At 28.1% G+C, this 10,731-nt stretch overlaps 1 protein-coding gene across 4 annotated transcripts in view; it reads right to left on the bottom strand.

The window, feature by feature from the left end:
- Positions 1 to 4,718, bottom strand: part of LOC107019987 (transcription factor JUNGBRUNNEN 1-like) — a 16,629-nt gene extending 11,911 nt beyond the window's left edge. For all 4 annotated transcript variants that reach the window (XM_027917040.1, XM_015220334.2, XM_027917041.1 and 1 more), the window contains exon 1: positions 4,465 to 4,718. In XM_027917040.1, coding sequence (XP_027772841.1) covers positions 4,465 to 4,690 — 226 coding nt within the window. In that variant the 5' untranslated portion in view covers positions 4,691 to 4,718. The remainder of the gene's footprint in view (positions 1 to 4,464) is intronic.
- Positions 4,719 to 10,731: the final 6,013 nt, after the last annotated feature.

The following is a 10,731-nucleotide window of genomic DNA, read 5'->3' as shown; positions in this document are numbered from 1 at the left end:
CATCGGGAAGTGTGCACCTACTTTCTGTACTATCTCCAGCTGGCAGTCGACTGGCTCACTCTCACGAGAGCCTGGTACCTCTACTAGGTCCCTGGTTTTGTTTCATCTGCAATTCTTCAAACAAGACACCTGCAATACTCAAGTAGAAAACCCGGTACCTTTATGAGGTCCCTAAGTTTGTCAAATCATCAAAACTACAAATAACAGTTTGGCTTTTACTAATATATAGATGTCCTCTTATTAACTTTGGGTATACACAAGTAGACACTTAAACTTATATAGAATTGAACAAGTAGAAAAACACATTATATATTGTCTTATACACGTGGGATCAGTGATATAATTAGAAATTTTATGAAGGTCGTCCAAAAATTTTATAGGGAAAAAAATATTAATGAATGAATGCACTTAGATTTTGTAATTTAAACTATGCAACATTAATGATTAATTTTTTAAATAAAAAATATATCAAAAAATTTAAAATCAAACTACATAATATTTTTAGCTTTAATGTTCACGTTTATTTGATAGAAAGTAAACCGACAAAGAAAAAAGAAGAGAAAATCCAGTTTAGAGTGAAATCACTTTTATGCTTCAAAATTTCACGAACTTCTAATGACTAACAACAAGAAATGAAAAATAAAGAGTAGAATCAAATGAGATATATTAAAAGAGATTCTATATGAAGTCTTTTCACTTTTAATAGTTTTATGGTATAAACAAATAAATAGGATTTGCTAATTTACTTTGAATTAAATAATTACATTTAAATTTTATTTAAATTTTTAAAAGAAAAAAAATCAAAAATAAAAAACATAGGAGTTGAACCCGCGCACATCAGGTTGCAAAGGACTTAGCTTGAGCTAAACGACTAAAACCACTAAGCTAAGAAACCTTTTTGTTTTTCAAAGGTGTCCAAAATGTGTTATTTAACCATTTAAAGTATCATTTTACTTAAAAATACAATGTAACTTTCACGTCCATCCGTGGGATACCATATAGGACGTAAATTGTCACGTAAGAACGTCATATAGGATGTGTGTCTTGTGCACACTTATAATTGGATTGTATAAATGTCAGTTAAGTCAAGTTAAATGACATATTTAAGTATTATGCCAAAAACAATACATATTTTACTTAATAGATTAAATTTTTAGATGAGATGATCACATATACTCACATATATCATCAATTCACTTGCCAAGTTCATCTACATTTTTGCCTTATGAATTTGTATCAAATATATAAGATAAACATAGGGAGATGATAGATTTTTCATTAATCAACCCCTTTTAAATTTTATCTTGCATCTCCAAAGAAATTGAACTACCCAAGGCTGTCCTTTGGGGCAAAAATATCGTCATTAATCGTTGCAATTAATTATGAAACGCCTCACAAATTTATTTAAGAGAATTATTCACTTTTTTCGGAATAAAATTCAAATATAATATGGCTAAATATACTAGGGTGTAGTTTACCATATTAATCGATGTATTTTTCATTAATGGGATGAATTACGTTATGTATGTATATAATTGATATTTATAATAAAAAATTAATTACATGTTATAAGTTAATGTAACTAATATATTGTGAGTGCATATATACTCTCAAATTAAGTGGTAGTGCTTGATTAGCTAACTAGGTATATGGTCAACAAAGATAATTGAGAAATGTGTGTATGCTAATTATTGGTCTAAATAATTGCAGGACAAAGTCAACCAAAATCAGGTCCCCAATAACTCCAAAATGTATCAATCTATATTCTATCACTTTCTATAACAACAGGTTAATTTAAAAATTCTTAGTAAAGACTTCTATAAGACGTTTTAATTATTTATAAAAATAGTTTCGTTCGAAAAAAGCTTAAAAGATGTTAATTGGAAATGAACAAATTGATTTTGTAGAAAGACAAAAGTGAATTCACATTCTTATACATGAGAACTATGGAAGAAAATCTTCTATAAATTTCAATGTTCACCAATATGCCACTTTCTAACGTCTTATGATCTCAGCATGAACATGGAAGTTGTCCATATTCTCAAACCTTAACATTTTTGTTTCATTCGATGTCTGATATATATATTAAAATCTGATTGTTAATATTTTATTGGAAGGAAGCATTCTTTATCACATAAGGCTAAAAAACGAGACTCCTGATTAAGAGAGAAGCAACATCATCCACTGCACTATATTCGTCAAAATACCTTTACTTTTTGTTCTATTATATGATATTATTCTTTATTTATCTGTTAAAAAGTATATATATTTTTTGTCTCAATTTATATAATATATTTTTGTTTGGAAAAGAAGGTCAATTTTTTTTATAATTAAAAATAATTTTTTTTATTCTTAAAGAAATGATTTATAATTGCATATATAATTTAAACCACAAATTTAAAAATCTTTCTTTTTTTAAAATTTTTTTTATGGCAAGTCAAATAATACCACGTAAATTGAAATGGAAAAAGTATGTTCTTATAGGAGAAATAATTTGTTTTCTACTTTTAGTTTTGTCTTTAATTATATGATTTTATAATTATATTCATGACTAAGGTCATACATTTTAATTCTTTTTTTTTCAATTCCATACCCAATTAAATCAACCATACAAATTAAAATGGATGGAATAATATATGAATTGTTTTTCCTTCTACGTTTATCCTATAATTATTTAATATTTAATTTATAAAATTAATTTTACTTAAAAGGTGGTTATGAGCTCCTAGTATTTATTATTGGCTACTTTTTTGTATACAAGCTCTCTCTATAAGTCCGGAATTCAAAGGGCAATAAAATTTTTGAAATTTTCAAAAGACCTAACTCAATAGATTTTGATATTAAAAGGGTAATATTTTGTTACTTTTTTTTAACTGTGTTATTATAGGGCTTTAAAAGTAAGGCTAAAAAATTCACAAGTCTTATAAGGCTCAAAAATTTATGAGTCTTGTAAGGCGCAAATTCACGTCATTAAATTTTTTTTTACGTTTTTTACCTTACGTAATACTTTTGTGTTTTATTTTTGTTATTTCTTACATATGTATTTTTGTTGTTTCTTAATATGATAAATTTAACATGTAAAGTTATCTTTTTTGCTTCGAAATCGTTTATTATTTTTAGTACTATCAGACCAACTTTGTGATTTAATTTTTCTTAGATTGTTGAAAAAATATGATTACAAATTTTATCATTGTACTTGCATAATAAACAATTCTGAAGCAAAAAAGACAATTTTACATGTTAATTTTATCATATTGAAAAACAACAAAAATATATATGTAAAAAACAACAAAAATACAATACACGTATTTTTTTTTTTTTTTGTGTGTGTCCTTCATTCAATTTTTTATTTTTAGTTTATAAGGAATGTGTATAAGTCCAAATCTAATAAGCAAAAGCCAACGGATGAGTATTAATTCGTCCATATAACATCCAACAAAAAGGACTTCAAATGAACTCAACCTAAATTCTTAATTAAGGTAAGTAGCCCAGGATCCATTAACCAACTCCTAACGCAAATTATGAGGAAAAATAATAGTATTTCCTATAATAAAATATACTTATGACTAATGAGATCCAAATTAACAACACACACCAAAAATTATTAAAATGGAGGAGGTAATTTAAATGGGATTTGGGGTATCCACAATTTTCTTTTTGTTTACTTGGAGACTTCTATATTACCTAGATCATAACGTAAATAACGAATTAATGAGATTATGATCGTAGTGTTTTGGGTCAGCTTGACCATATCTCGACTAACTGTTAGGATCGAATCCACGCACACACACTTGATGAATTAAGAACACAAGAACTTTCAACAGAAAAACATGAGAGATCTAGAGAGAGAAAGAAACAAACCAATATTTCGTGGTAACACCCCGTGAGTAAACTTCTACGGCGATAGGGTATATATATTGATAAATCAGAGTATTTTTGATTACAGATAATAAATTGTACAGCCTAAAATTTAGGTCGGGGCGCTGCACCGAACCCCTCCTTCGGATGGGGGGCTCCCGCCCCCATAATCCCTTGGCAACCTCACCGCGGAGGTTAAACCGCGTAAACAACTTCACAACCTAACACTAACTTCATGTGATATCTTACACCTCCCACCAGCAAACAATGGCGTAGCCACAACTATTGGACACCCTTGGTTGGAAAATTATGTTTTATATATATATATATAAAAAGTTTGACGCCCTTGACAAAATCTATGTCTTTGACGCGGTGGTAATGTGTGTCTAGCTATTTGAATGAAGGAGTTTCTAGTTTAAACCCCAAATATCACTTTTATTTTGACAACCACACACCATTATTTTTGAACACCTTTAATAAATTTCATCACTAATTTATCAACCAAAAAAAAAAAAGAATTATTAGCTAGCTACCAACGAAAATTTAGCACGATAAAACTAATATGGAGTGATATTAGCATTGGTAGTGAAATGCTTATACACTTACTTGGAAGATCCCAAGGATCATATTTGTAAATATCAATGTGTCTGATGAGTTCCATGTTGATTCTTTTGTTTTCAACTTTGCGTCGTAGATAAAACCCAACAAGCTCTTCATCAGTTGGATGAAATCGAAATCCTGGAAGAATTACATCTTCTTCCTCTTTGGACATAGTTTTAATTTCATCTACCATAATTTCACTCCTTTCTTGCCCTTTTTTCACTCTATTCATAGCATGGAGCAAGAAATTAATATCATATATATATATATATATATATATATATATATATATATATATTGTATGTAAATAACTATTGATTGCCCAAAGAAAATAAAAATGAAATGAACTTTGTTTATAGCTAGGGACTAATTCAGTAGATCGAGGGAAAATAAAATGGTATATATTGTTGCTTGGTCAACCTCATGACCCTAGCTAGCATACTATATTATATATAATTGTATTTTCTTAATTTGTAACTTAGAAGATAAGTCAAGAATGACTAATAAGTGACTTTATGTTTGTTTTTCACACATATTTGAATTCTTAGTGTGTAATTGGGTTATGTTTGATTTACAGTAAATAGTTGTTCCATTTATTATCCATTATTGTTTTGAGTAAACATGAAGTTAAAATATTAATAGTAAAAAATATAGAGAAAGAAAACATTCACTACTACCAAATAAGGAATTAGCTGACACATAAAATAACAAAAAAAATTCATGTTTATCCCATTTAGCTACTGCTTGACGATGGATTGTAAGAGATGTAATTAGCGAATTGCGTTTAACGACAAATTTGTTGAAGGATACTTACAAATTTTGTTTAAGTGATTTTTTGTTAATACAAATAGATTTTATTGATATAAAATAAAGTTTAATGACTTTACTTTATAAATTCTTAAAGTTGAGCAACTTTTTGAGATATTGACTCGAGTAACTAGTAAGTCGGATAAAAAATATTTATTTTAATATTATAATTTAACCTGTTGTATGAGGTAAAAAATTTAACATTTTATTTGGGGTATAAACAAATTAAATTCTTTAATGTAATTAAAACGAAAAACTCTTCAAAATGACTAAAATAGAAAGTGTCACTACTCAAATATTACTACTATTTATCCTTGAAAAATGTTATACGTTTCCTCAATAAATTTAAAACTAACATATTCCTGTTATAAAAATGACTACCCACATATATCCTACCATTACATGGCCCAAATATCATCACAAGCAACTGAGGGAGTCCACTAGTGTGGGTATGGCATTGACTAGAAAATACAAAGTTGGAAGAAAACATGCAATTTAAAGAAAAAACATTTCAAAGACTTTAGAAAGTGCCCAAGCAAATAAAATAAATTATAATAATATCATAACAATAATAAAAGCCAATTAACAACTAAGGACCGAGTCTGGAAGATAGTGAGATCATTGACCAAAGATGCATTTATGTCAGACTCACCAGTTAACCAAGAAGAAGTAATGCGTCTGCCCCCATTGTGGACCTCATTATTGTCTCGCTTGGAATATTGAGTCGAACTAATTTTTTTTTTCTCCTATTCAACTTTTTCATTTTAGTTAATTAGATAGATAACTATTATAGAGTAAAAGAATAAATATACATTTGAATTATTATAAATGGTATGAATATATCGTTATATTTTTGGAACGTTAATGTCCACATCGTCCAAAAATTAAATTATATATACCCTTCACTCTAGCCTACTAAAATATTTGCTTTGATTCCACGTATTTGTCATGCACTACTGCCTTTTTCAACCTACTAATATAAAAATAACAAAAAAGTTAAATCACCAAATAATGACTAATAGTTAAATAAAATAATGAACCTAATAATTCAAAATACGCATGCTCCGGAAATAACATAATAATTTGATACGTTCAAATTACACCTCCCAAAAAAAAGTATAAGACAATAGTCATTCAAATATAAAACCTAACAAAGGTTAGGATCAATTCAATTAGAAATGTGATTAGGACTTGGTTCAATTTCTCTCATTCGTTCTCTTATCGTATTATTTTCGGAGGGTGGGGTGGGGGTTTGTATAATGAACATAGCTTTAATGTCGTCACAAGTAGAAAGTAAAAAAGTAGCAAGATCATGTGTTTTAAATTAATAAAATATGTGAATTCAGAATTCATAAGTAAGTAACACCCGATATAATTAACCCTTTCTATTATGTAACATGCAAGATCGGTAGGTTAAGTTCACCTAATTGGTTGGTCCCCTCAATAAGTGACTATCAGTTTAATCTATTTACAGGTGTATGCTTTACTAACTCGTGGATGTTTTTATGATTCCTATTGCATAGTCGTAAAACTTAAGCTTCCATTATAGATCTTTGAATATCCATCTATGAAGGCATCTATGGCTCGTCGTCCAAACCACATGCTCATAGAATGTACTCGTGAATTCTAAAATACCAATGAACAACTCCTAATTTTGTACTTAGTAACTGAATCTTGTTTTTTCTGTAAAAATATTAGAAAACACATCAAATACTAAAACGCGCTAGAAAGCTTACCAACATTACAAGTTTTAAACATCAAAAGTGTCGTAAATCCGCGACACATCACTAGCCTAAAATTTTCAACTTACTTTCCAAAAGTTTTCTTATCCCAAATTCTTTCACCATTGGTTTACCCATAACAATCTAAAAGGTCGTTAAACCCCCCACCCCCACCCCTTACTTCCTCTCTCTTCTTCTTCTTTTTATTTTTGGATATTGTCCACCATTTTAAATTTTAACTTTTTTCAACTTATGATAAAACAAGGGGAAAAAAAAGAGAGGAAAATAACGATGACATTATATAAAAATAATTACTTCAATAGTAGATGATTTCATTAGTCCACTATGTACGCATTTTGTATTTTTCTTTTGTGTGTACTATAAATTCAAAATAAATGAATGAATATTCTTTTCTCCTAATTAAGAATAAGAGATATAAAAACAATAATGCTTTTTTAGATGAACAATCAGATGGGACAAATATGTATTTTAGTTGGATTCACATTTTTGAGTTAGGTTATAATAAATAGGCAAAAAGGAAGATATCACGAAATTTATAATTTTTTGAATATTGTTTTAAAGTGTTTAGGATCAAAATATGAATCAATTTTTGTTATTTATATAAGAAGGATTAAATTAGGACTAATTAGATAAGCCAACATAATATATAAATTTTAATAATTTTACTTTAGTGTAATTGAAAAATGAGGTCAAATATGAGCCAAAGATTTACTATGGAGAGTATTTTTGAATCAAAAAGTTGACATCAGGAATACTTGGGTACTAGTAATTCAAATAGCTAAGGGGCATCTTAGCCCTTCACCAATATAAAAATAAAACTTTCATGCCAGTTAGAACATTTAGGGGTCGTCTAACAGTATTAGAGAATCTACTTTGGGGTCGTTTGATACAAAAATTAATAATATAAGGATTAGTAATACATGGATTAACAGTGTATGGATTATTTTTGCCAAGTGTTTAGTTCATTATTTCCCAGCTCATCTTGTATTTGGATTAAAACTTTATAAAAAATTTCTTTCCAGTTATACTCTTCAATTACTATCCAATTGAGTCAAAGTAAATAATTGCCGGACAATATATTTTTTTTATGACCTTCTAACTAGTTATGAAAAGAACAATTTTGTTGTCATGTTTACCTTTTTTCCACATAAGTTATTTGAAGATAAATGATTGTCATCTTAGTAAATTGATCACTTACAAAATGTAAAAAGATAAAATATCAACTTTTAAAATTTAAAAGACAGTTAATAATAGTAAAATTGAATAAACCATCTACAACTACACATAAAAATTGCAAGTGGTAATTTTAATATGTATTCAATTTTATAAATTATTCAAAACACAAATAATTAGAAAACCGCACATACATACATACATACATGCATACATACATGCATGCATACATACATACATACATGCATACATACATAACATACATACATACATACATACATACATATATACATACATACATACATACATACATATATATATATATATNTATGTATTGATTTGTATTAAATTTATTTAGTGACAAACAAATCTTTCTAAATAATTTGTAAGCTAATTTATTTATAAATTTACTAGCACAAACATAAAACATAAAACGGCAAAGGGTTAAATATACCCCTGTACTATATGAAATAGTGTAAATATACCTCTAGTTATACTTTCGGGCTAAATATACTCTTATGACTAACAGAGGATACATGGACGACTAAGATTAAATGAACTATTCAATTTAAAATAAAATAAATTCGGATATACCCCACCCCGCCCCAATAAGTTAACCCGACCTAATATGAAATACTACCCACCAAATTTGTCTTCCTAGCAAGAAAACCTAATGGACGACTGAGTTCCTGCAATATAACACTTCTTATTTGACAAATATAATATTCCTTTGGCTTGACAAATAAGAAGTGTTATATTGCAGGAACTCAGTCGTCAATTAGGTTTTCTTGCTAGGAATACAAATTGAGTGGTTAATATTTAATATTAGGTCGGGTTAACTAATTGAGACAGGGCGGGGCGTAGTTGAATTTATTTTCTTTTAAATTGAATAGTTCATTTAATTTCAGCCGTTCACGTGTTCTATGTTAGTCATAAGTGTATATATTTAGCCCGAAAGTATAACGGGAGGGGTATATTTAGCCCGAAAGTATAACTAGAGGTATATTTAAATTATTTCATATTGTATAGGGTTATATTTGACCCTTTGCCGAACGTAAAAATCAAGAATATAAAAAAAATAATTTAAATGGTTTGAGGGATACTTTTGTCCTTAATAGACTTATCCCATGGTATTATATCCCATGTATTACTAATACCTCCAACAAGGTATTAGTAACACATCATATAATATCATGAAGGAGGTATAACTAATCCATGGATTAGTTATACATAGACCCAATTTACTACCAAACATAGTATTAAATAATATCATACATAATACATGGACTATTTCTTTTAATACGGCTTGCCAAACGATCACTATATGTATTATTCTTGATACTATTTGATTCTTTTTTGGTAGAATTATTAATTTTATACGATAAATTTAATAAGTATTATAGATCAATGAAGTTAATATATAGTAAATCATGATATTTATAATTAATAAGTTATTTATATATATAAATAAAGATAGAATCGTCCTTAATACACTAAGGGGTCGTTTGATACAAAAATGAATAATGCAGGGAATATTAATGCTGGGACTAGATGCAGCGATTAATAGTGTAGGGATTAGTAATTCAGGAATTATTCTTTCCAAGTGTTCGTTTCATTGTTTCTTAACTCATCTTATGCTTGGATTGAAACTTTATAAAAAACTCTTTTCCAATTATATCCTTGAATTATTATGTAACTGAGTTAAGGTAAATATTGCCGGACAATATTATTTTTTATGGCCTTCTAACTAGCTATGAGAAGAATAATTTTGTTGTCATGTTTACTTTTTTTTTTTCACTTAAATTATTTAAGGATATATTGTTGTTACTTAGTATTGATTACTTACAAAATTTGTTATTTTTTAAATTAAAAAAAAAGAGGAAGATAAATTATCAACTTTTAAAATTGAAAAGACGACAAAGAATAGTAAAATTGAATAAATATACATTTACACATAAAAATTACAAGTTGTAGTTTTTATATGTATGTAATTTTATAAATTGTTAAAAATAAAAATAATTAGAAAACCACACAAATATTTATATACATTCAATTAAAATCACAAACTTCATGTGGTGATATATTTGCGCTTTTAATTAGTTAATGTTAAACAACTCACATTTTGAATATTGTATCAATTTGTATTGAATTTATTTAGTGACAAACAACTTTTCTCTAAATAATTTATAAGTTAATCTATTTAAATAAATTTACTAGTACAAATATAAACCATAAATCAAGAAAATAATTAAAATGATTTGAGGGATATTTTTGTCTTTACATATACTTATCCCATGGTATTATATCCTTTGTATTGCTAATCCCTCCAAATGAAAGGTTGTAACGACCTGTTTAGTCGTTTTGAGCAGCAGATTTATTTCTGGAAAAACTGGCTAAGATTACGGACATCACGACGGACCGTCATAGGCACGACGGCCCGTCACAGATGTCTCGTTTCAGCATACTTAGAATTCTGAAATTGGGTACTGAAAATCGACTCTCTGTAATCGGTGACGGACCTGCAGGACGTGCCGTCACATCCACGACGAGC

The sequence above is a fragment of the Solanum pennellii genome, chromosome 5 (genome assembly GCF_001406875.1).
Source record: "Solanum pennellii chromosome 5, SPENNV200".
Lineage (NCBI taxonomy): Eukaryota > Viridiplantae > Streptophyta > Magnoliopsida > Solanales > Solanaceae > Solanum > Solanum pennellii.
This window is presented reverse-complemented; position numbering and strand designations above follow the sequence as displayed.